Below are 26,585 nucleotides of genomic sequence, written 5' to 3' on the forward strand. Positions count from 1 at the left end.
GAGCACGCCCCCCCCCCCAAAATGCCTGTACACAATTCTCCATCTCTGAATCTGCTTCTGAGAATTCAACTTGAGAAATATATGCTGAGTACCGCTGGCTTAAGCAAGGACGTGGTGGGATGTGACCTATGTTTAGAAGGAGTTCTGGCAACGTGTATCAATATGGGGAAGACATTAAGGGCAAGACCAGTCAGGAGGCCGGTGCAGCACAGGGACGGCGAGAGACCTGCCGAAGAGCAGGGGCGGGGAGGATGCGGAGGGGGAGGTAGACATGAGGCTGAGTGGGAGGTGGAGCTGACGAGATTCGGAGACTAACCGAATGGGGACAGAGGTGGGAGGGGAAGGAGGAACCCAGGCGATTTTTGAGCCTGGACAACTCTGAATGGTGATGTTCACCCCAAGATAGAAAATCTAACAGAGAAAGCACGTTTGTGGGGGGGAGATCGCCCTGTGAAGTATGTTTGCCAGCTCTGCCTGACCTCTCTGAACCTCTGACTCTTCTTCTGACGGTGATTTATCCCCAGGGCACACACCTGGTGTGGAGCCCAAGGTCCTCCATCATCTGGCCCCTGCTCCTCCCTCCCTCCTCCTCCCTTCTCCCTCCTCCCCTGTACCCAACCACACTAAGCCTCTTTCTGATCCCAAACCTGGCTGATGTGTGTCCGTCTCAGGGCCTCTGCCCTCAGAAAGCTGCCCTCCCCGGTCTTCACCTGACCACCTCTTTCTCTTCACTGAGGCTTCTCTCCCTTGTCACTGGCCATTGAGGCCTTCTCTGACCTTCCTAGCTCAGACAGCCCCTCCCACCAGGCAGTCAACCCACCTTACGGTACCTGATTCACCTTCTGGACGGCACGGAGACACACCTTAAATTATCTTATTTGTTCTTCCTGGTATTGTCTGCTGCTCCTGGAAGGGGCCCCTCGAACACAGGAAACCAGCTTTGTTCACCACTGTTCTCACAGCAGCGCAACACTGCCTGGCACATAACTGGCCCTCAAGAAACACAGACTGACTGACGGACCAGCAGATAGCAGAACAGGCGCTCAAACCAACTGCCACGCGGATGCTGGACCTTCAGGGCCAAACCAGGAAGTCCCAGGCAAAGCGGGGGAGCCGGTCATCTGAACTCAAACCCAGACCTGCTAACTCTCTGTCCTGTCAGTGCTTCTTCCTCTGACGTGCCCATGTGATTCCAAAACACGGCATGAGACCTCATGCTTCACATCAGTGCCTGACACAAAGGAAGCCGACAACAAATAATGTGTTGAGTGAGTAAGTGAATGAATGAATGAATGAATGAATGAAAAAAAGAGAAGGGGAGAGGAGAGGAGGGGAGGGGAGGGGAGGGGAGGGGAGGGGAGGGAAGGGAAGGGAAGGGAAGGGAAGGGAAGGGAAGGAAGAAGGGAAGGAGGAAGGGAAGGAGGAAGGGAAGGAGGAAGGGAAGGAGGAAGGGATGCAGGGAGGGAGGAAGAGAGAAAGAAAGAAAGAGGAAAAGAGAAAGAGAAAGAAAGAAAAAAAGAGAGAGGGGGGAGGGAGGAAGGAAGGAAGGAAGGAAGGAAGGAAGGAAGGAAGGAAGGAAGGAATGGCTTGGCTCCTTTAAGCAGAAGACAAACAGAATCACAGAATCACCCCGTATTAGCTCCTTGGTTCGAACCACACACCCTGACCGCTCAGGACATCCCATGCAGGGTCAACCCATGCATCTCAGCATCCTACACTGTGAGCTAGAATAAGGTCCCCAGGCAGTCAGCTGCTCATGTCTTATGCTCTCTCCACTGGCGGGCTGCTGGGTCTCAGTGGTAAACCAAAGGCCCACATTGATGGAGCTCGGACGGGCTCACAAAGCAGGGCAGGGGAAAACCCAAACAGAGAATCTAGATGAGTGGCTCAGATACATGGGATATTTTTTTCTCTTTGGGGATTTCTTTTCCATCTCATTCGCATCTGAGGACAAAGCCTGCGGTCCTGCACGCAGGGATGGGAAAGGGAGAGAGGCACAAAGGTAGGTCGGGATGGCCTCCTCTTGCCTTGGCCCCAGTGAGGCACTGCAAGAATGGGGAAAGGCCGGGGTGCATCCAAAGCCGGGACAATCCGGAACCTGACTGGGGAGCCATCAGGGGTGGCAGTAAAACAGACAGCTCCAGTGATTAGGTTCTGAGCCAAGAGGCAAGGGACAGCATCTTCCTGTGTGAGACACAGGACACACATTCAAGGCCTCGGAGTCTTTACGAGAGATAATGAGCGTTAGAGCCCAAATCACCCGAGTCTGAATCCCAGGTCTGCCAGTTAACACACGTGTGACCTTAGGCAGACTGTTTAACCCCTCTAGGCCTCAGTTTCCTCATCTGTAAGCTGGGATTTCTGTGACGACTGCAGATCCTGGGTCTAAAGCACTTGGCACGTAACGGGCATTTGTAAAGGGTGGCTGTCGTTATGGTCATTACGGTGCAGGTTTGCATCCAAAGAAAGCTTCTCGGGCTAAGGATGATGGGTGGTTCTGTCCCTGACGAACAAACGATTATTAACCCGGCCATGCTTTACAAGCGGGCGTTGGCATCCTCACGGCGAGGTGGGAGTAATGAAGCCGGTGGCTTGGGATGCTCTCAACACACACGGACGGAGCCCTCCCCCGCCCTCCCCTACGAATTCCTGACTTCCACTTCGGTTTAATAGACTTGGATTTAACAAGATAGCTATTATACTTTAAATACACACCGACTGGCCAGAAACGCAGTGTTTACTGCGAATGAGGAACGAGAGAGGCCACCCCTGCTACATCTCTGGTGTATCTCAAGCACAGCTTTGAATAATTAATTTGCCATTTTGATAATACACAATGACCGGCCTATTAAGCCAAGAATCCTGCATTTATTAAATGCTAACTTAGTGGCAAGCAAACAAAACCTGAGTCAATAGTTGCCTTGCGAGTTATTAAAAGCTCCTCTCCCGGAGGATTTGTGTGGGAGGCACCCCACGTGGTCGGGCTGAGGGAGCGAGGAGGACAGCCAGTGGGGAAGCGGGAGCACACAGGAGGCTATTCAGAGCCTCACCCTCCCTGCTCAGGTGGGAGGGCACTACCATGGCAGGCTGAGGTCAATGCCAAAGAAACCGCCTGAATTTCCCACCAACGGTGAACCACCCCTGGAGCCGCCAGCAGGAACATCTGCTTTTTGTTTGGGCTTTCTGGAAGCTATTTATCGCCCAAAGATGGGGCTTAGAGGCGGGAAAGGTATGTAGAACGTGGTGGGGATCCCAATATTAGGACCTCTCTCACCACAAGCCACGGAGAATTGAAGAATACAGTCCTGTGTTGTAGCTGACTCGCCAACACAGATGTTAACAGTATGGGTTTGGAAGAGGAAACCATGAGGACGCCATTGATTGCACGTAAAAGCAACACCAACTCCAAACAGTTTAGACAGTGAGGAATTTAATTTCCACCCAATGGGAAGTTCAGAAAGGCACAAGTTTCTCAGTTGGGATCAGACTCGGCTGCATATAAAACACAAATAGCAATAGCTTATACCAGACAGAGGTTTAGATTTCTCTCAAATAAAAGAAGCCCGGAGATAAACAGTCAAAAGCTGGTCCGGGTTATTGCGTGACTCATCCCACCATCAAGCACCCAGATCTCATCGTGGCTCTGCCATCTTGGCCTTGTCCTCAGACCACTTCTGGGGTGCCTGGGTGGCTCAGTCAGTTAAGCACCTGAGTCGTGGTTTCGGCTCAAGTCACGATCTCACGGTTTGTGAGTTCCAGCCCCGCACTGGGCTCCGCGCTGATGGTGTAGGGCCCGCTTGGGATTCTCTCTCTCTCCGTTTCTCTCAGCCCCTCCACTGCTCATTCTCTCTCTCTCTCAAAATAAATAAATAAGCTTAAAATAAAAAAATTAAAAATAAGACCACTGCTACCAGTGATTGGGCATGCCCTTCGCACCTAGCATTCCAAGTGTTCTACGTAAATGAACTCATTCAGTGCCACAGATCTGCTCTGGGTCAGTGGCCCTCCACCTGCTGTGTGGTGACACTGCTCCATGCTGCCACGGGGTCCACTCACCAGTTGCCCGCTCAGGCCATCAGACCCTTTGAAAGAGGCATCTCCCTGGCTGGCTCACTCCCTCGGAGCTAGGCAAATCCCTGGAGGCCCCTTGTCTAGCACCCATGACCTTGGTTCTCTGTGCCCAGTTCTCCCAGCACCTCGTAATCATTCTCCTCCACGGCCCCCCACCATAGCCTCAGGGGTGCTGCTCTAGAGAGGACTCTGAGCTCCTGAGCAGAGCTCACACTCACTGTCCTGCTTCTCAATTTGGAAAATCCACCACCTACCTTGGCCATTTTCCTCTTTCACCACCATCCACCCCAAATACGGACCATTCCTGCTCCATCATCCCAAACTAGAACTTGACAGCTCCCTCATAGCCCTTCTAACCCTCCCCCATGGTGTAATGGGCCCTATGGGTGGGAGAAAAGTGGGCTGACAGTTTATATAAGGGTGGGTTGACACCCATATAACTGTGATTGACTCCAGAAACCTAAGCCAGTCAGCATTCTCTAGCCAAAGAGACTCAGTCCAGAATGGACACATGACCCACTTGGAGCCAATGAGAATTGAAGGGAGATTTTTCAAGGAACTTCTAGGGGAAAAACATTATCTTCTTTAGATACTGTGGAGGTAAGGGCTGGAACTGCCACATCCATTTTGCCACCATGAGGAAGCCAGGCTGCTGTTGTATAAAGAGCAGAATACCAAACTTGAAAGACTGGACCAGGAGTTTGAGGACATTGGTGAGGCCTCAAATCAAACCAACTCAGAAGATCTTCTAGTTACTCGTGCCTTAAATCAAACTTCTTTATTGCCTAAGCCATTCAGAGGAGGGTTTCTCATAGTTAGAACATAAAAAGACCTAAGGGACCCAGTGAGTCATCTGGAAATGGTCCAGCTCTTAGAAAGGCCTTAACCCTCCCTGGTTGGGGGAAGAATAGCTGAAGTCAGGAGAAAAGTATGAGAAACACCCCCATTACTTAGGACCTAATTAGGCTTTTAAAGGAGTTCAGCCTAAATCTGAAAGCAAAGGGTGTTCTAGGAAGGAATTCATTTTTCCATCCACTCACTCATCACCAATGTCTAGGTTCCATCCTCGTGCAAATAGTACCACCTTGCAAGCTTTAAGCCCATTTGTGTGATACCCCCGTGTATTAGTCAGTGTTCTCCAACAAAAGTAGGATCTATACAGACACACAGAGAGGACACTTCTAGGAAGTGGCTCACACAGTTATGGAGGCCAAGAAGTCCCGTGATCTGCCATCTGCAAGCTAGGGAACCAGGAAAGCCAGTGGTGTAATTCAGCCCAAGTCCAAAGGCCTGAGAATCAGGAGGGCCAATCGTTTAAGTCCTAGTTCAAGTCCAAAGGCCCAAGACCCAGAGACACCAATGCCCGAGAGCAGGAGACAATGGATGTCCCAGTTCAAGCAAAAGGAAGTTCACCCACCCACGCTGGTGAGGGGGATCTTCTTTACTCAGTCCATAGATTCAAATGCTCATCTTTTCTAGAAACACCCTCACAGACACACCCAAAACTAAGGCTTCACCAGCTATCTGGGCACCCCTTAGCCCATTCAAACTGCCATCTAAAATGAATTATCACACCCCAGCTCCTGGCTCTTAATGACACACAAGCCCCTCCCCACCTCCTTTCCATCCCCGCTGGCTACCAGCCAAGCTCAGACCCTTCCTGTCTTCATTCCAGGCCCATCATTCCAGGCAGCTTCTTAATGGTCACCCATCTAATCTGCCTTTTGACAACCTAGTGCCGTGAAGTATGAATCATTCGCTCTAAGGCATCCCCTTCCTTGGTCATTCCAGTCTGTTCAAAAATGCATGCCGAGTGTAATGAATAGAAGCACGCCAGGAATACATAAAAACATTTTTAAAAGAAAAAGAAGAAAGTTCTTTCTCTTCCAATTTCCTTTCCCCAAGGTTCCCACTGGTAACAGGTCTATGTCGTCCTGGACTCTTTCCTAGGTATACATATATTTCATACTTTTTTTTTCCCAACCAAGCACAGTATAGCGTTACTAACATGCCTATGCTGCAAGACGGACTGCCCCGAAATCACATAAAAAAAACCATCCCTACATGATTCCTTGGGGCCATATTCACTCAAAATAATAGAAGTTTCAACTCGACAGCCCTGCTGGGGGAGTATCCTGAAGCCCACAGCTCCCATTTTTGTCGTTGTTGTATTTCTGTTGCTTCATTCTCTGCTGGTTTAATTAGTGCATGGTAGCGTCTGAAGCCACGTCGTTTCTATTCCAGTTCTGGCCAGAGGCAGTTAGCACAAAATACACAATATTTTTAATTCCAATAAAACTATTCAGCCTAATGGCCCTGTTCCAGCAACTTTAGAGGTTAGAACACTCAGCATCTGAAGCTGCAGATGAGGAACAAAGTTTTCCAACAGGGGCCGTAGAAAGAGGGCTCTTCAGGGGCGCCTGGGTGGTTCAGTCGGTTAAGCGTCCGACTTCAGCTCAGGTCATAATCTCACGGTTTGTGAGTTCGAGCCCCGCATTGGGCTCTCTCCTGTCAACACAGAGCCCACTTCAGATCCAATGTCCTCCTCTCTCTCTGCCCCTTCCCCGCTCAAAAATAAACACTAGGGAAAGAAAGAAAGAAAGAAAGAAAGAAAGAAAGAAAGAAAGAAAGAAAGAAAGAAAGAAAGAAAGAAAGAAAGAAAGAAAGAGGGAGAGGGAGGGAGGGAGGGAGGGAGGAAGGAAGGAAGGAAGGAAGGCAGGCTCTTCAGAGGGCTCTCACAGTTGGATAGCATTTCCTGGAAGTTCATGGAGCCTTGGTCTCCCAAACATCCCCCAAAAGAATAGCCTCAAAGGCTTGGCTTAAAATCACATTATTACAGGGGCTCCTGGGTGGCTCAGTCAGTTGAGCGTCTGACTTTGGCTCAGGTCACAATCTCACTGTTCACAAGTTCAAGCCCTACGTTGGGCTCTGTGCTGACACCTCAGAGCCTGGAGCCTGCTTCACATTCTGTGTCCCCTTCTCTCTCTGCCCCTCCTCTGCTTATGCTCTATCTCTCTCTCTCTCTCAAAAATAAACATTAAAAAAAAATTTTTAATTATATTATTATAGGGCTGGCTGGCTTGGGGAGAAGATATTGCATAAGAAATCCCTGTTTGTTATAGTTAAGGCTGAGACTGCTCCCTGTTCTGTGGCTCGTCCCAGAGCAGCCAGTGACGGGTGGCAGAGCTGCCGGGCCCTGGGTCCTTCTGAGCTGGCTTTCCTACATGGGGAAGGCGTTAGGTCTCAGTGGTCTGGAGACACAGTGGCCCAGGTTCCACTCTGGCTTTTCCGTTTAAGAGCTGTGCCAACTTGAGGGATCTACTGAAGCTCTCAGGCCCCTGGTTTCCTTGTTTATAAACAGGGGTTATAAAACCCACCGGCAAGGGCTTGTGAGGGTATGGGGGTTGCCTGGCACACAGCCAGATGCAGTGAATGCTACCTGTTATCAGTCTATCCATCCTTTGTAGAGATGAGGCTTCTGCCTTCAAATAAGTAGTTTCTGATGATCTCCCCCAACAACACCCATCCCTAGGAAAAAAAAAAAAGTCACAAGGAACGGGTGGGTGGCCAGCGAGAGGATTTACTGACACTGGGAAGGACGCTTCTGGGGCTAACGGGAGAGGAGGCAGCCAAGCCAGGCCTCTGTGGTGCTGGCGTTGCCAGGAGGCATTGCAAGGACACAAAGCATTCCTCCAGCCCCTCCTGGACTGGCCGTGCTTCCTGCTTCTCACTTTTTCCTAAACCTCTCAGGCCCTGGCTGGCCTCCTCTTTCCTGGGAAACACAGATGGTCAGCACAGAAAATGCGGGCCGGATCTGAGCTTGCCTTATGCAAGACTGGCTACATCATCCTGCCCTAGGGCAATGAAATATTCTCTCTCTCTCTCTCTCTCTCTCTCTCTCTCTCTCATACACACCCACCCACCGAATATATCCTGCATACATTCAAGTTCTTCATGTTCCCTGCCTCCCCATCACCATAGAGTAACAGCTAGTGACAGAACAATCACAGATGTCAGATGTCCTATTACTTCCGTTTACCTTAATAAGGAAGGTCTCAAACTCCTTTCCTAATCCGAGAGGCATCACTAAACAAATTTATGGAAATTCTGGATCTGCTAACTGGGGGAGTCAAAGCAGACACGCACAGTTATTGTTGTGTGGGTGTGTCTGCCATCGCAATGAACATTTACCCAGACCCAAGGCAGGCGTGTCACCTGTGACGTGTCGCTAGGCACGTGAATGACGAGTCACGGCAGACTGCTGCTTGGTTCTGATTTTCATTGGCTCCTTATCAAAGATGCGTACAATACACCGTCGAGACTGCCGAACTCTACTTATTTTATTGTTAGAGTCTTCCCATTCCTATCTAAAAAGTACCGCAAGGTGATAACGTGCCCCAAATCAAGCAACACAGAAGTGTCACGTGCATGATGGTCCAGCTAGGAAGCGCTCGCCTATATACCACCTGCCCTGTCACGTGGTGGTAAAAGCTGGCTAAGCAGATGATGCAGAAACTTTTGTCCTAAACCGGACCAATCGGATTCCCTGTCCCCGGAATGTAAAAGCTTGAGTGGAAGGTGATGGGGGGTGGGGCGAAGCTGTCTTACACCTGTTCCCCTGACAGGAGGCCCTCCTGCTTACCTAGCTAGGGCTCCTGAGTTCTGGTGTTTTCCAACACCCAATTTCCAGTTCTTCCATGGGTGAACTCTTCCAATGTCCTTCCACCAAATCCCATTTTCGCTCCTTGACTTAGTCAGCTTCTTTCGCTTGCCACCCAAGCCAATTCAAATGTAGCAGGTACAAATTTTACAATCACCCAAAGACAGAAGTACCAAAATGTCCCATTCTTTATTATTTTCTGTGTGATCCTGACTTTTTACTCGACCCTCCACACACACCCATTAATATTTACACAGCATGCTTTCCCCAAACACTCTAGGACATTGAAAGTAAAAATGTATACAACAAAAAGTCGAAGCGCCTCCCCCCACCCCCCCCCCCACACACACACATACACATACCCCTTCTCCAGGAGTAATATTACTGACAGCTTATAAGTATCTTCTCAGACACAACTCTATGCAGCTGGGCATGTGCTTTGTGATACTGACTGACTGCCTATGATGTGCAACGTGCCAGAAACTCCATCGGGACCTTTCACGTACTCCATTTTACCTACTCCCATAATCTCATGTAATTCTCCCAGACCTCCCAAAAAGCAAGCAAGCACTCATGTCCCATCTTACACATGAGAAAACCAAGGCAGGAGGACTTCTTTGTGGTCCAGCTCCCTTGCTGATCTTAAGGGGCACTCAGAGCTGCCAGACTAATGATCCCCTCCGTGGGAAAAGACCTGCTTTAGTCTGTTGGCTTGGTTTTGCCCTGTGTGAGCAAGGGTATCCTACACAGGAGCAGAGAACAAAGAGAAAGATTTTTGTTTCTTACTATTTCTTCCTTGCCAACTTTGGGTTGTTTTATGATCCCCCCCATCCCCAACCCCCAAAAAGTCACTTAGAAAATAATCCAATGATTGGTGATTTCTCCCACTTCCTCCCTCTGACTCCCTCAGGTTAAAGCTCCTGTTTATGCTCTGGTTATTTAACCAACAGAAAGAGCCAAGCCAAGAAAAAGATTTTACAATAATCCCTCTCTTTTCCCCTAACTCTCTTGATTGTTCTTTCCCTCCTCCTCTCTGTCATAGATGCCAGCAGGAGAAATAGACATCACCACTGATTGGGAGAGGAGTTTTTAAATATGTTAGCTCTTTAGGAATTGTCCCTGGGCTCTTTTTTCCTCCCTCCTTACCGGAGCGAGGAGCTTTAGTGGACATTGTAATATACATGTAACATAAACCTGTAACCATGTGGAAAACCAGAATAGTGACAGAGGCTGCAGGTGTGAACACAACTGAGCAAAGAGGGAATACTATGGGAAAGCTCTGAGGCGGAAGTCAGGTGAAGTGCGTTCAAGTTCCAGGTCACCAGGAACTAGCTGTTCACCTTGTGCTCATCACACAACGCAATGAAGCTCAGCTTCCTCCTTCAGCACATCGAACAGTCACTCACGCCTGCCCCCTCCTGCTCCCTAGCAGGATGGTATAAAAATCCAACAGACTGGCACGGGAGAGTACTCAGCAAGACTGCAAAGGGTTATATAAATATATCACTGTCATTAACCCTCAGCCCTCTCCCGCTATTCCTTAGGCCCATATTGTCCCTAAAATGCAGCCATTCTTTAAACTCAGGCAGGCAAGAAACGGCCTCTGAGGTTTCTTGCTTCCTTTTTTCCTCAGTTGAAAGGAAAAGGAACCAGAGATGTTCAAAAGCACGTCGCGGTGTATGGTGTGTAACAAACATGACCGGCCCCACAGAGGCCTGCTCATCTCAGAGCTGGCTCTCGGGGAGGGGAGAAATCAGAGGAGAGATTACAGTGGGCATTCTTGTGTGCGATGCTCAGGCGATTCTGGCCCTGAGACCAGAATCAGAGCAGTGGCGCCCTCCCCGAGACAGTTAGGTCAGCCCACTTTTTTTCCAGCCATTCTTATCCCACCTGATACAACATTAATCACACGGAACTTTCCAGTCCACACTATATCTCCCGGTAGTAGATGGGCTCAATCATGCAACACAGGAGAGATCTAAGTAAGCACCTGTTTCCGATGCTTGGGGGAAGACAATGTGCCAGTACCGAGGAAGAGATGACTCCCTAGCAAGAGGTCCCTCTGCTGACTCACCAGGGTGTTTCTCAGCCCCAGGAGGCCACGTGCTATTGCGGTTAACGTATCTTTGCTCTTTCGGCAGACCACAGTTGGAATTCCTCTTGTGTCACTTAGCGGAAGCCTCCTGGGCCAAGTGTTACTTGTCACAACGCTCCAGTTTTCCCATCAGTGAAATGGGGGAATAACAACTCCGGGGCAGGATGGGGTGGGTTTTAAAGATTAAGTGCATGCAAAGCTCTCAGCACACCGCCTTGCGTGTAGGAAGCCCCCTGTTGGTATCTGTGTCCACCGGTATCCTCTTCCCAGTTTGATCACAAGAAAAACTTTGACAGTTTGTTGGCCTGAGATAGAACCTGAGGTCCTGAGGAGGCCTGAGTGGGAGTAGCCCCGTGTTACGCGGAGTAAGGGGGAAGTCTGCCTGTTTCTCCACCAAGGGCAGAGGAGGAGACAGAGGACGGGAAAGGGAGGCTAGATGGACGCAGGCCTTGCACAGTGAGGAGACACCCTCCCCGCTCAAGTCTGGGAAGCCCCGAAGATCTTCGGTAAAGTCCCTAAACTCATACCTTCGGTCCAAGTGGATTTGGTGGAGGAGGAGTCATGAAGACACCGAACTTGACAGCCACGTTAACTTATGCTGGGGCCACGGCAACAAATAGGAACGCAGGAAGCAGGTGCAGAGGGACAAGCTTGAGGAACAAAGCCCCAGGGACCCTCAGAAATAGAGGGAAAGTCTCTGTACCCTCCCAAACCGTGGAATAGGAACCTGGATAAAGATTAACTGAATTTCAAAAGAGCGGAGGCGGTTCAACCAACAACAAGGCACCACACGACGGCCGCTATCTTCACCGTCGCCATCATCATCATCCCCAGATGTTATTGACCGTCTGCCTATGGGATGCGGAAGACTGGTTTTAGGCGATGCAACCTGGGGCCCAGGAAGCTGGCACACTCATAACCAGGGCTGTGCTACTGAAGACCTTCTAGCCGGCTTCCCCCCATCTCATTGTTGAGACTTGAAGCTATCTCTCCATTCACTCCTCCCCACTAGCGAGTGCCTGTTAGCTACCCCTTCCAGCCCCTATTCAGTCCCACTGGCCATGACCTTCCCGGGTCTGCAGGTCTCTTGCTTTCCCACTTAGGCTGCTCACCAGTTCTGATGACACTCGTCCGCACTGCAGGGAGCCCCCGGTTATGAATTACTTACCTGCTGGCCATCATTTTAATGTAAATGGATTTTAAAAAGCAGCAAAGGAATATATTTTCATTTGGAGTTAAAGCATCCATTTTTTATTTGAGTTTGAGTCTGGTCTAAAAGAGACGGCAGAGGAATGGCTCCAAGGCTAATATAGCTAATGATTATGATGGAGATCCCATGAGCAGCCGATATTTCACTGGCAGCCACCTCTATCCCGGGTGTGCTGCCTGCACCACGTTTTTTTCTTTTTTTTTCCACAGCCCCTTCCATTAACACCCACTGCATATGATGGAACCATTATGATAATATCTCCACTTGCAGAAGCCTCGATTGGTCTTGACACATTATCAACCTAAGAGCTCAGCCAGTGCACACGAAGCCCTATTTATAATAACCCTTGGCAGGAGCCACCAAAATAAAACCTGGTACTTATGGGCCACCTTTCATCTGAGAAAATCAGAAAGCTTTACAAGCTTAATTAAGCTTCAGCATCTATCTGACTGATGAGATGTGCAGGGCTCCCAAGGAAGCTGAGCGGGGACAGCATTGCTAATTGCGCACCGGATAAAGCTCTGGGTGGCAATGAACAAAGAAATCAACAAAGCTGGGGAGCGCCACCCCCTTTAGTGGGAAATGTTTGTTGAGTGAATGTCTTCAGGGTGCAGGGAAACAGTCCTAGATGGGTGACGAAGGGGCTGTAGAAGATCTCTGACCCGGGGCTTCCCAAACTAGGGAGGGGGCCTGAGAATTGTTTCTTTTATCAAAAGCGGATTAAGCTAATCCCACATACTCAAGTGCTTTTAAGGATGAGGAAATTGAGCTCCTGAAGGATGTGGTAATCTGCCCGTGGGCACATGGCTGCTGAGCTCTCATGTTGTTCCCTCTGCTCGCCTGAATGCCCTTCTCCCCGAAGCCTGACCTGCAAACCCCCACTTACCCTTCCAGACTCAGCTTAACATCTGCCTCCTTGGTGGAGCCTTCCTGGCCTTTCCTGGTAGACAGAATCTGTTGCTCCCTCCTCCGTGTTCCCATATAGCTTATATTTCCATAATTGCTAGAGCAATCAATAATATTTACTGAGCAACTTACTAAGTGCTTAATGTGCATTTCATCCACACAATAATGTTACGAGGCAGGCACAGTTATCATCTCCACTTTTCAGATAAGTTAATGGGCTCAGAGAGGTTAAGTGACCTTCCCAAGATGGCACAACTAGCAAATGCAAGACTGGACCCGGCTGCAGGGCACATGTGCCTAAAGACTTCACTTCGCTGCCTGCCCAGGAGCACAGTTGTGATGGGAGAGACCTATTTACGTGTTGGCTCCTCTCTGGTTTGTAAGCTCCTCTGTGAGAGATGGTATCATCTAGGAATCACTGGTCTGCAAACAGCAAAAAGCCCCAATTTGGAGAGCGTTCAACCACGCAAGAAGTCCAGAGGAAAGGTGGCTTCAGGGCGGATTAATTTGAGGGCTTGATGACATTACCAAGGACCCAGGCTCCTTCCTTCTGCTCTGCCCGCCTCACTGTGTCCTCTTAGCTCCCTTTGCAGTTATACAGTGACTGTCCTATTCCAGCCCTCACAGCTCACCTGAACCACAGAGAAAAGGGGCCACACCTTTTCCGTGTCTTTTTGCCATAATATGGATACCTTTTCCGGAAACATCTCTGGGGTCTTCCAGGTCTCACTGGCCAGAATGGCGTCACAAGCCTATGCCTACACCTAACGCGGGCAAGGGGATTGAAAACACCATGACTGGCTTAGCCCAACCAGGGCTCAGCTTCTCTTCCAGCCCCAGGCGCAGGGAGGAGAATGGGGAGCTGCCCGGGAAGAAGGACAAAAGAGAAAGCTGAAGAGAACCAACCAAAGCTCCCAACACAGGCGTTAATGAGGAGAGAAAAACAGATGGCCCATCACTTACTGCCCAGTTCTTGGCCTTCGCCACTTGAAGACAAAATTGCAGTTGAACTAAATTATAGCAGAGAAAAAAAAAACTCCTGTCCCCAAATGCCCAGCCTGGTATTTTTATCACCACACCCTGTAACTAGAGTATGACGCTATCTGACAGGTTCGTCTCGGCAACGGCTTTAAAACTTGCTAAATTAATTCGCCAGAGCACTAACCTTTAGATGCTAGTTTCTAACACCAGTGGCTACAGGAATCTTTTTCAAAAGCAGGTCAAAAAGGGAATAAAGAGGTTCATAAAAATGCTATTCTCACCATAAATTACGGGTTTATGTCAATTTTGACTTTCTTTCCAGAAACACGGTATATTCTTAAAAGCAGGACTCATTCAGGCAGACAGATTAGTTGCAAAGTCTACTACATTTCCTGACCTCCTTGTAGCTATCCAGCAGGATTTACCTGGAACAAGGTGTGTAAATACCTGCCCCTGGCAGCCAGGTATGTGAGGACGGGATCAGTTAAGCAATTCTTGAGCTCAAGACCCAATAGACACATGCCAAGGAAGGGAAAGTGATCCTCAAGCAGAAAAATACGGTACCCTACGGGACAGAGAATGGGGGAAAGGCAGACCCAAATAAAACCATGGCCCAGAGAGGTTAGAAAGCTGCCCAGGGTCACAGAGCTAATAAACTCACACATAGTCACACAAATACTAGAAGAATGAACTCAGATAGTCTTTTAAGCATTTTAAATACAGGAGCTAATTTAATCCTCACAATGACCTACAAGGTTTGTTACCGATAAGTAGTGTTAATCATCAGATGTTACATAATTGTTACCATTAGGTATTAGTAACACCAACAATACTCGTACAACCGCACTTTACAAATGAATACACTGAGGCACAGCGAGGTCAAGTAACTTAAGGTTACATGCCTGGGAAGTTTTAAACCCAATTTGGCTTGAGGATTTGGTCTCTTAACCGTTTCACTTAGCAGCAACCCCAGAGAACATTTCAAAGCAAAATGTAATCTGAGTTGAGTCTACTTGGATTTAATGCAATAATTTTTTTTTTTTTTTTTTTTTTTTTTTTTTTGCAAAGGGTTTGTCCTCCATCATTCTAGAATCTCAGCCCTGCCCTTTACTTACTATATGGCTTCAGGCTAGTCATTGGCTAGGCTTCAGCATTCCCATCTGTAAAAGGGGGACAATCATATTTGCTGGAAAGGTTAAAGCAGATAACACGTGTGCGGGGCTTAGCCCCGTGCCAAGCCCATAATAAGCACTCGGTGTTTGCCGCCAGCTTTGTGGTGATTATTAATATCTCGCTCGCACGTCCTAACAACTGCGTGAGGTAGGTAGGATTTATTACCCTCATTTCTCAGATGTGGAAATCTAAACTCATAGAAGGGAAATAACTGGCCAGAAAGGAAACAGCCAGAATGTGGAAATGCCAGACTTGGGAAGCGTTCCAACTCCAAGCCTCCAGCCCTGCTTCCAACCCTCCACTCCACCCCCACCCTCTTCCCCAGGAGGCACTGTTAAATGAGCCACATCATTCTTCAAACAGAACTATGGAAAAATTTGAAGCAACTGGAAGTCAAGGCTCAGGGAGAAGCTCCGAGGAATATTAAGAAAGTTTTCAAGGTGAAAATAGGTTCATAGGGACAGATGAGCAGCACCTTCCTTTATCCGCAAGCAAGTGTCAGACTGTGCTATCCCACAGTCTGAGCCACAGTGACTTGGCCAGGAGCGGGGGAGAGGAGTGTCCTTGGACTGGGAAGTAAAGGCAGGAGGGAGTGTGGTCATCTCACAGCTAAAAACACAGGGGTGTGTTTAAATACTCTCTAAAATCATCAAAGACCATTTTAAAACTGCATTCCATTGGGGGCTTGCGTTTTCATTTTGGCTTATTCCTTTGGTTTTACGGAACTCTGCATTTCATTGCACTTGTTCGTTTCTGTTAGCGCATCCCATTGTGGTATGAGGTGCGTTCAGTCCTGTAGCTACGGGCAAAGGGCTAGGATAAGGTCAGCCCATCTTCCTAGGGGTAAGAGCTTAGCCAACCTCTTTAAGGCCCAGTTTTCTTCGTCAGTACCAGGAACATGACTGAAAGATTCCGGGATGTGGAGTTGCTGGGTTGGAGGCCAGCTCTCCCTGAAGGAAAGCCACGTGCTTCCTCTTCCTACATTATGTGGAGCCTTCACCAATATTTTTTCCCTTTTAAACTGAGTGAAAGTTCTTATTTTGTACCTTTTAGTAGCACACAGATTTTATTAAAAAAATTTAAAAACTGGGGCGCCTGGGTGGCTCAGTGAGTTAAGCGGCCGACTTCGGCTCAGGTCGTGATCTCGCGGTCCGTGAGTTCGAGCCCCGCGTCGGGCTCTGGGCTGACAGCTCAGAGCCTGGAGCCTGTTTCGGATTCTGTGTCTCCCTCTCTCTGACCCTCCCCCGTTCATGCTCTGTGTCTCTCTGTCTCAAAAATAAATAAACGTTAAAAAAAAAAAGTAAAAAAAAAAATAAAAATTAAAAAACCAACATGCCACTTGCCGAAACTTAGTCTCATTAACATTCCAATGACTTATTCACCAAATCGTATTGAACACCCACTAAGTGCCAGGCACGGTGCCAGGCAGCCCTGAAACAAACAAGAGGGACTCCTTGCCTCATAGTTTACAGTGAACTATCCCTGGCAGTTCTCTATAGTTTTTGTTAACAGCTAAAAAGACAAAGACGCCGACTACTTTTCATTTCCTCATAGCACCTAGGACATGTCACGGACTGTGGTAGCCGCCTAATATTCTCAGAATTTAACTGAAATAATGAATTATCCTGTGAAACATGCATACACAGATGATATTCCACTTGTGCCCACAAGGTGGAGATCTTGCTTACAGTTTACCCAAGCTGAAAGCATCGCGTTTAAAAAAAAAAAAAAAAAATTCTCAGAAGTTAAACCAAAAGACAAAAAATCAAATTCAATTTACTGAGCATCTATTTGGTGTAATATATTATATTAGGTGGTAAGAAAAATAAATGGTTGTCAAGAAACATTAGTCCCTGCCCTTTAGGGAAACAGAAGGTACAGAGCATACACAGAGCAGAAACTATCTTTTACTGAATTAATATGTTTTGATGCATACATATGGGAGCCACAGTCAGCGCATCATCAGATAAGATCTATAAAAAGGCACGATATAGCTGTGTGGTGTGGAACAGATTCAACAAAGACTCCACACTTCAGCCAATATGGAAACACTTGAGGGCATATAGGGTAAGCACTAGAAGGCTCCAGATACGGTCTGTTGATGCCTCTGTTCAGCCACAAACATGAGGGCGTCTGCCCTGTAACTCTAAACATTCATTCTTTGGAGAATAAAATATAATCAGTGCCAGCTGATGAGCTCATAAAGTCAAAAACCCCCATGTGCACCTGAAGGAGGATAAAGAGAGAAAAGAAACACATGCAAGAAAACATGTCAAACCCCTGCTTTCAGGAGGTGGATTCCACCTTCACCCCCACCCCACCCCCATCTTGTGTCTTACCTGTTTTGTTTCTGGGACATGCTCCTGCAGAGAGGGAAGGGGGAAAGTCAATTCTTATCCAAGAGCCTTCCTGGTGGCTTGAACCCAGAGGCGGCTGGAAGACAATGTGGTCTGTTATGTCATTGTTTTGGGTTTTTTCTCTTCCACCCCCTCCCCAATCATTTATTTTTCCCTTAAGCCATTAAACCAGCAAGTCAAATGTAATATCAGGATTCTTTTTCATTCGAATTGAAAGTCACTTTTGGAGACGAAAGTAACTGGCTAAATGACAACGATTTAAAAAAAAAAAAATGAAGATGCTGGCAACTTGATAAAGTAATGAGCTTCTTGATGAAGGGAAAATCAGGTGGCACGCCGCCAGAAGGCCCAAGTTTGAATTTTAGTTTGTGCACTTGCTAAGTCTAGCATATTGAGCAAGCCTTCTCCCTGCCTCAGTTTCCTCGTGGGCAAAACTGTATCATTTCTTTAGAGAGAGAGAGTGTGTGTGTGTGTGTCCCTGGCACCTCTACCTCCTGCACTAGGTCGGATCCTGGGTTACACAATGCTCTCTTAGCAACCTGAACCTCTCCCAGGAACGTCAGCTCCTCGAACACGGGGAGAATCTGTGGGTTTTACTGCCCTGAGACCGACGCTTTGTTGAATCGATGAACGAAAGGCTAGGAGCTGCCCTGGGTGTTCTATTACTTGCACAGCCAGGTTTAATGCCCCCGTGAGTCCCACGGGAAAGACGGAATCGCCAACGTCAAAGCGCACACGCCCGCAGCGGCCCGCCGCGGTAAGCACAGTCGGAAAGGGGGGTCGGTTCAAAGTTGTTTGCTACAGACGGTTCCTCTAACCGGGCTGGAGTCACATCCTCCGTGGCTCGGAGAGATTCCCAGGGATTTACATAAAGGCAGGGTGAATCACACCGTCGGAAAGCGAGCAGGCGAAGGGACCCGCCCCAACACTCGCCAGGCGGCGCCCAGAGCGCGGCAGGGGTCAGTCTGAACTTTGCAGGAGGCCGGCGCTGCCCCGGCGCGGGGACCCGGCGACCTCTCCAACCAGGGACCGAGCCGCGGCCCTCCTACCCCGCGCCACTCCAGCTCGGTGCCGCCCCCTCCGACGCCCCCGCGCGGGCGCCGCCAGCCCGGCTTCCTCCAGGCCGCTAAGTCCCCGACCGAAGTGGGGCCGCCTCTCCCGCTCGGAAAGAGCCATCGCCGCTTTAAGGGGAAGAGGAGGGGAAGGGGGCGGGGGAGTGGGGGGCGGGGAGCCGCGGCCGCGGAGGGGGAGGGGGATCCCCCTCGCTCCCACGTGGTCCGGGCGCCTGTGAATCGCGCCCGCCCGAGGGTCTCACAGCGAAATACAAAAGCAGCTGGGAAGCGGCGGCGAGGCGAGTTCCCAGCGCGGGGCGGAGCGCCAGGCAGAGCCCCGCTGCCGCGATGGGGCTGAGGCGCCCGGAGCCCCGGAGCCAGCACGCTGCCGGGCCCGCCTCGCCGCCGGGACCCGGGCGCCCGGGCTCGGCTTGAAGCGGCGGCGGCCCCAGCACGGCCGGGGGAGCATGGGCAGGAGGATGCGGGACGCCGCCGCCGCCGCCGCGGGGCTCTGGCTGCTGGCGCTGGGCTCGCTGCTGGCGCTGTGGGGCGGGCTCCTGCCGCCGCGCACCCAGCCGCCCGAAGACCGACTCCCGCGGCGCCCGGCCCGGAGCGGCGGCCCGGGGCCCGCGCCTCGCTTCCCCCTGCCCCCGCCCCTGGCGCGGGACGCCCGCGGCGGCTCCCTGAAAACTTTCCGGGCGCTGCTCACCTTGGCGGCCGGCGCGGACGGCCCGCCCCGGCAGCCCCCGGGCGAGCGCGAGCGACACGTGCCAGCCCGGCGGCTCGGGCCGGAGGGGCGCGCCGTGGTGCACGGGGGCGTCTTCTGGAGCCGCGGCCTGGAGGAGCAGGTGCCCCGCGGCTTCTCGGAGTCGCAGGCGGCGGCGTGGCTGGAGGCGGCGCGCGGCGCCCGGGTGGTGGCCCTGGAGCGCGGCGGCTGCGGGCGCAGCTCCAACCGGCTGGCCCGCTTTTCCGACGGCACCCGCGCCTGCGTGCGCTACGGCATCAACCCCGAGCAGATACAGGGCGAGGCCCTGTCCTACTACCTGGCGCGCCTGCTGGGCCTCCAGCGCCACGTGCCGCCGCTGGCACTGGCCCGGGTGGAGGCTCGCGGCGCGCAGTGGGCGCAGGTGCAGGAGGAGCTTCGTGCCGCACACTGGACGGAGGGCAGCGTGGTGAGCCTGACGCGCTGGCTGCCCAACCTCACGGACGTGGTGGTGCCCGCGCCCTGGCGCTCGGAGGACGGCCAGCTGCGGCCCCTGCGTGCCGCCGGGGGCGAGCTGGCCAACCGCAGCCAGGCGGAGCTGGTGGACCTGGTGCAGTGGACCGACTTGATCCTTTTTGACTATCTGACGGCCAACTTCGACCGGCTCGTCAGCAACCTCTTCAGCCTGCAGTGGGACCCGCGCGTCATGCAGCGCGCCACCAGCAACCTGCACCGCGGCCCCGGCGGGGCGCTGGTCTTTCTGGACAACGAGGCGGGCTTGGTGCACGGCTACCGGGTGGCGGGCATGTGGGACAAATATAACGAGCCGCTGCTGCAGTCGGTGTGCGTGTTCCGCGAGCGGACTGCGCGGCGCGTCCTGGAGCTGCACCGCGGCCAGGACGCGGCCGCCCGGCTGCTGCGCCTCTACCAGCGCCACGAGCCTCGCTTCCCCGAGCTGGCCGCGCTCGCCGACCCCCACGCTCAGCTGCTGCAGCGCCGCCTCGACTTCCTCGCCAAGCACATTTTGCACTGTAAGGCCAAGTACGGCCGCCGACCGGGGACTTAGCGTACCCTGGAGGAAGAGAGAGAGAGAGAGACCCCTGGCTGAGGAATGGCTGATGGGGGAAGGGCCGTCGCTTCGGCCGCCGCGGGGGACCAGCCGGCCAACGCCCAGCCAGTGGCCGGAGCGGGAGGGAGGCTAAAACTTCAGCTTCACCCACCTGCCCCTTTCTCTCCGTCTCCTGCTGTTTCCTTTCAAAGTTCTGGGAGGACGAACTCACCGGGGGAAGAAGTGAACCATTCCTTCCGCCCAGCCTCTGAAAGGATTCTACCCTGTGCCAGCACTGAGTTTGGATCCGAAGAAACGGGCTGCGGAGTTTGGCCCCCGGGTGGCCGTCTCCGTGGGAGATGCATCCCGTTCCTTGGCCCCCGCATTCCCCTTCCGAAAAAGGAAAACTTCTGTTTGAGCCGTTGAGCTAATCCTGCATTTCCTACCAAACGCTGCGCTGGTGGCCCCAGAGCTGGGCTGTGACATTGGCTGGTGGAGCCCCCTTCCTGTGTTCCGCCTTTGTTCCAGCACCGTGATGGTGAGATCACTGTTAGGAGCTGGGGGAAGGCTCCCGATAGGACAAAGAGAGCAGGACCTTCGGAACCGGGGTGGGGGTCCTACAGACCCTGACAATGAGTCTGACTTGTTCCTTACCACTTGTCATTTTGGCCTAAGGGCTACAAATACAGGACCAGCTGTATGCGCTGAGTCAAGTAATGAATTTCTTCTTCCTCCCCCCTCCCCATCGACCAAAATTTTGACAATGATGATGTTCACCAGAAGAAAATGAATTTCATGCACTTTACTTTGTTTTTATTTTAATTTTTTATTAAGAAAAACTTTTTTATTTGACAGAATTTGCCTTCTGTGTATATATGTGCATAAAGTGTTGTAAATATGCTAAACAGACTTATATTTCAATAAAAGGGAGTTTAAAATTTAGAATTTAATTTATGTGGTTTTAAGTGTGGGAGATATCTGATGCCCTACCAGCTTTTTAGAATAAGCCTTAGGGTTTCTCCCTTGTGGATGTGCTTTACAAAACAAAGGATGCATATATATCCCAATTGTCACTATCAGAACTTGGAGAATTAAACAAAGACAAGAGCAGATTCTCTGTCCTGTTTGCTCAGATGAACCCTAGCGCTGGAAATTTCAGAGTTCAGCATAAAATGTGGGGGAGAGAGAGGAAAGGAAAGAATTCTACTTCCTGGCAAATAAAACTTTAATGTGAAAGGATTTTCACTGCAATATATTTCTATATTAATCAGTTGGCAAATATTGTAGAACCAGATGTGCAGACTAAAATGTGACAAATGCCCCCCCTTTTAAACTTAACTACAGTGGACACGTGTTGCCCATTATTTTCAGCATTGTAATTGCTGCGCATCACAATATGTACAGATAATAAGCTGAACACATACTGCAAATAGGGAGAGAAAGTCATAAATGAACTCTTTTCGTTAAATTCCATTTTATCCAGGAGGTCATAATCTCCAACATCTGGACCTCTCCAACTCTCTTAAGAGTTTTTTTCCCCCCAGGTACTAATTGCACAGTCCCCTCAGAATAGCCATGGTGAGACCAAGAAAGTGGGCGGTACTTTGTATGTGACCTTTGAATCCTTGCTTTTTGGGGACTTCAAACTCAGAAAATATTTTTGGGTTGTCTTAAGCTCCTTTTTGACCCATGAGGGAAGAGGAGAGGGGGGGTTGGTTTGTGTTTGTTTTAAACCCTCCGGTGTTTAATCTTGACATTTCATTCGATCTCTGGGTCCAAGTGACCTTGCTTGTCATCTCATTTTTATTTAATGACTTTTAACTCCAAGCAACTTTTGTTTACTTTAATAGTTGGTTTATTTGGTGTGCATTTGTAAGCCTAGGGTTTTCTAGACTCCTGAAGATAATTGAATCTCTGTGGGTTCCCCTTCTCACTCCACATTACAACACAGCCCTGCGTAACTTCACTATTTAATATCATCCTTACCCTTTTAGTGCCTTATGCTAAGCCAAATCTTATTTCAGCTGAAAAAAAAAGTCCATAAACTTTGTGGGATAAGCCAAATTTTTTCATTAGTCCAGCCACAGAATGTACTGATGATGGCAAATACTATCTTCTTTTCAAGATCTTGTTCGTGTGAGACCTCTGATAATTATACCTTTCAAAAAGAAACATTTTCCATTTCTGATGATTAATAACTATATGAGACTTGCTGCCTAAGTCAGCCCAGGCTGCTCCAAGAAAAGGATAAATATTTAGCAACCTGCATTTTTACTCGACATGTTCATTGAGGAAAACGATGAGCAGGAAGAAGTTCAGAATACGCAGGAAATACACCCCGACTCCCACGTAGCATCAGCATTGGTGAGTTCGGGGTCAGCAGCATTCTTTATGTGCCCAAGCCCAGACTTGACCAAACCAGAGCAAGAAACTAAGCATCATTTAAATGGCTGTTCTCAGATTCTTTAGTGAACCATATCTGCCTGTTCGAGAAGTAAGTGTAATTACACAGTGGAGTTGGTAAGGGAACCAAGGCTTAATTACAGGGAACAGGCCTTAACTGTTGCCATTCCTCGTGGATAATCGGTAGGCTATGGCATGGAAAGATCAATTAAAGATTGCCGTGGTCAGTGAATAGTGCTAGGGCCAAATCATTTTTCAGATGACGAAAAAAAAATTTTAACTTTCGGGCTACAGCGTGATGTGGAAAGAGTAATGGATTCTGCAGGCAAACTGTATCCTGAATCCTGCCCCTCACCTATTTACTTTCAGCAAATCATTTAACTTAGTTCCCTCATCTATGAAATGGAGATTCCATCAGAGTATTGTGGGATTTAATGTTAACCTATAAAACATAAGGGCATGTAATAGGTACTTAAAAAAAAAAAACCCTCACTTCCTTTTCATCTTTAAAAAAACCTCTTGGGGCGCCTGGGTGGCTCAGTCAGTTAAGCAGCCAACTTCAGCTCAGGTCATGATCTCGCGTTCCATGAGTTCGAGCCCCGTGTCGGGCTCTGTGCTGACAGCTCAGAGCCTGGAGCCTCTTTCAGATTCTGTGTCTCCCTCTCTTTGACCCTCCCCCGTTCATGCTCTGTCTCTCTCTGTCTCAAAAATAAATAAACGTTAAAAAAAATTTTTTTAAAAATAAATCTTAAAAAAAAAAAAAACCTTTGCCCTTCTTACAACTTCAGTAAACTTCTACTAATTTTCATCATCAAAGCCAAATCTAGCAGTTTCCAAAGTCAGTTTTCAGTTTTTGAAGTGTGATAATAAATGAATTCAACACAGTATTGAGGACCCTCTCCCAGCACCATGCAAAGCACCGGATGAGGCCCAGGGCACAGGTTTGATCTCTACATGGGCTTGAGGGGGTGTTTTCTGGACCCAAGCAGATGCCTCACAACCAAAGCAGCTATCCTACAAATATATGAAGGTAATTTTTTTTTTTTTAAATAAATGGCTTGTCGCAGATCTATCACCACTTCTGGAAAGCATCAGAAAGTGATGAATCTTCGCAAGAACAATCCTCCCCCGATTCCTTCGGCCAAGAGAAAGTAGGCAGTTGACCTTTTCTCCCTGGATTTGGCTATTGATTAATTCACTTCGTCAGTGACATGGTTTCTACACCAATAACAGTACTCACCCTCCTGTCTTCGGATCAGGAAGAAAAACATTATTTTAACACATCTCCAAGCTTCTCAACCTTGTGCAACTAGGAGAGTCCACCAAGGCCTAAAGGTTGACTATGTGGATTAAATGAGTAAATATTTATAATATTCTCAGAACAATACCTGGCACATAGTAAATGCGTTACAAGTGTTTGTTTCTTGATGAGGGTGATCATTCTAAGTCCAAACCAGAGGCACTTTGAATCCCGGGCAGGATCCTCTTTCATAATCCTGCTGTGTCTTTGCAGTCATAGAACACTTTCTGCATGCTTCTATTTCAGCTCGGGAAGACCAGCCAGAGTGCATGAGTCTGGCAGGAATTACCTAAAGCCCACAGTTGTCAGCTGGTTGTCTCCTTTCTGAGAATGCCTTCTAAGTGAGTGGTCACAGGCACCCCCTCTTTTTCGCAGGGAGGCTGTGATTCTGTTTCTCGAGTGGCTCATCAGCTCCAGGCTGCAGTCAGGGGTGGAATTTTGCACCTTCCGAGCTACCCAACAGTCGTGGATTATCCACGCCTGGCCGCTGACGTTTGTCCCTCTACACACCCACTCCACCTCGCAGAGCGTCAGATGCTGTATGGCGTAAGGTTGGCAGAATTAGTGGAGGAGAAAGGGGAGTCCAGCCGACCCAGAAGCACAGGAATTGCTCCAAAAGGGGACTAGAATGTCAGCTGCCGCGGTATGGAAGCCACAGGGCAAGCGTTGACACCCACCTACTAGTATTCTTCCATCATCAGAGTCGAATGTTAAGGATCTTGGGAGTCAAGAGATCTGGACTACTTCTGACAGGCGGTACTTGAGAAAGTCATTTACCCGCTCTGGCTCCAGGCATCTAACCTGGAACAGAAAGCGATTACATTGGCGACTTTCTCATTTTTTTGACCAGAACTCATAGTAAGGCACACACTTTACAGTGTGAACCGACATGTGTACACACACACACACACACACACACACACAGACAACTGAAACAAAAGTTTCTCAAAACAGTATATGCAAAAGGCTTTTAATATTCAATTTTATTCTATCGCCTCCTTCTTTACTTTCCAGTGCTAGCTGTGACCCTCTAAACTGATTTCATACCTCACCAGTGAAGCACAGACTCCACACTGCAAAACACTGAGTTAGACAATGATGGGCAAAGTCCTTTCCAGCTCTAAGACTCCGGAGAAATTTGACTTGTAACCAGGTTATACCACCTACTACAACTTTTCTCCAAAGGGAATACAGACGTCAATGGTGTATAATCTTTGAAAGCAAACGACAAGGGTTTTATTTCGAAACGTAATTAGGAGAACTGCTCAAAATCTTCCAGTAAGTTCTGCCTATAAACACCTTTAAGATCCGCTAAATGTGGGAGGTAACTTGCAGTCTGTTCCAACCATGTGTGAGCAAGTAGTACTGCTTTGGAGGGAAAAAAAAAAAATCCTTTGCATCTCTGCCTTAACATGGCCCAAGGACGACTCAAGAGGACAGTTTCTTTTCTGTGTATTCATAAAGATCAGATGTAGGAGTCATAATTTTTTAATGTGACTGTTTTACCAATTTCTCTTTTCTATGTCCTGCTGTGGGGGAAGCTGCATTAATAAACTATGTCTCAATGCTGCCTTGCTGGAATTTTTTTTCTCTGCAGGACTCCACCGAATATAGCGAAAGGAATGCTCATTTTTATTTATCTTTTCAACTTTCTTTCCATTTAGGATATGTCTTCCTGGCACTTTTGAAATTTTTCTCTTAATGGCACCCTAATATGTTTAGGAGAATAGAGAACAAATTGTTCATTGAGTACTCACAACAACAAAAAAGAACTCTTTCTCCCCCTGTCTTTGGTGCCATATGGTATCTTTTATGGTTTTAGCAGTTATTTTACACCCTATCCAGAAAAATTAAATAGCTTATGGAACGGGCATTTTTCTAGTACCAGCTTAGAGATTTTACTTTGCTGAGAAATTGTGGGTTAATAATAGAGAAATGTCACTTTTAATTTGATGGTCCTACATCAGGCATTATCTCTGCCTGCTTGCACCATCCCTCAATGATTTTTTTAAATGCTCATTAAAGAAATTGTCCCCAATCTACAAACGGCCTGGAGAAGCAAGGCGAGTGGGGAATGACCACAGCCATGATTTTCATTTCTTTTTTCTTTCAGTTGTGATGAAACATACATAGCATATAATTTGCCAACTTAACCATCTTTAAATGTGCAATTCAGTGATACTATGCTATCATTGTTGTACAACCATACCATTATTTCCAAAACACTTTCATCATACCAGACCAAAATACTGTCATCATTAAGCAATAACTCTCCAGCCCTCCTCTCCCCAGCCTCTGGTAACTTCTAATCGACCTTCTGCCTTTCTGAATTTGCCTATTCTAGATATTTCATAGAAGCGGAATCATACATGACTCGTCTTTTTGTCCCTGGCTTCTTTCACTTACACAGCCATGATCTTGGTCACGGAGGCAACACAATACTATTTGGGTCTGATTTCCACCATTTAATAAATAGCCCTAGACTTTCAGGTGAATCGATAAACTCATTTTTCTCATCAGGAAAGCAATGGGAAGACTAGATGTTTTCTAGAATCCCTTCCAACTCTAGGAAAATACCATGATTTTATATATAACAACTCTGTAAATAAATTCCATCCCTAACTTC

At 48.9% G+C, this 26,585-nt stretch overlaps 1 protein-coding gene across 1 annotated transcript; it reads left to right on the plus strand.

Annotated features, from left to right (window-relative positions):
- The first annotated feature begins 18,972 nt into the window (after window positions 1-18,972).
- FJX1 (four-jointed box kinase 1) lies at window positions 18,973-21,181 on the plus strand. The gene has a single exon (XM_042958346.1). The coding sequence runs from the start codon at window positions 18,973-18,975 to the stop codon at window positions 20,272-20,274; it is 1,302 nt and encodes a 433-aa protein (XP_042814280.1). The 3' UTR covers window positions 20,275-21,181.
- Window positions 21,182-26,585: the final 5,404 nt, after the last annotated feature.

This window comes from Panthera tigris, chromosome D1 (genome assembly GCF_018350195.1).
Source record: "Panthera tigris isolate Pti1 chromosome D1, P.tigris_Pti1_mat1.1, whole genome shotgun sequence".
Lineage (NCBI taxonomy): Eukaryota > Metazoa > Chordata > Mammalia > Carnivora > Felidae > Panthera > Panthera tigris.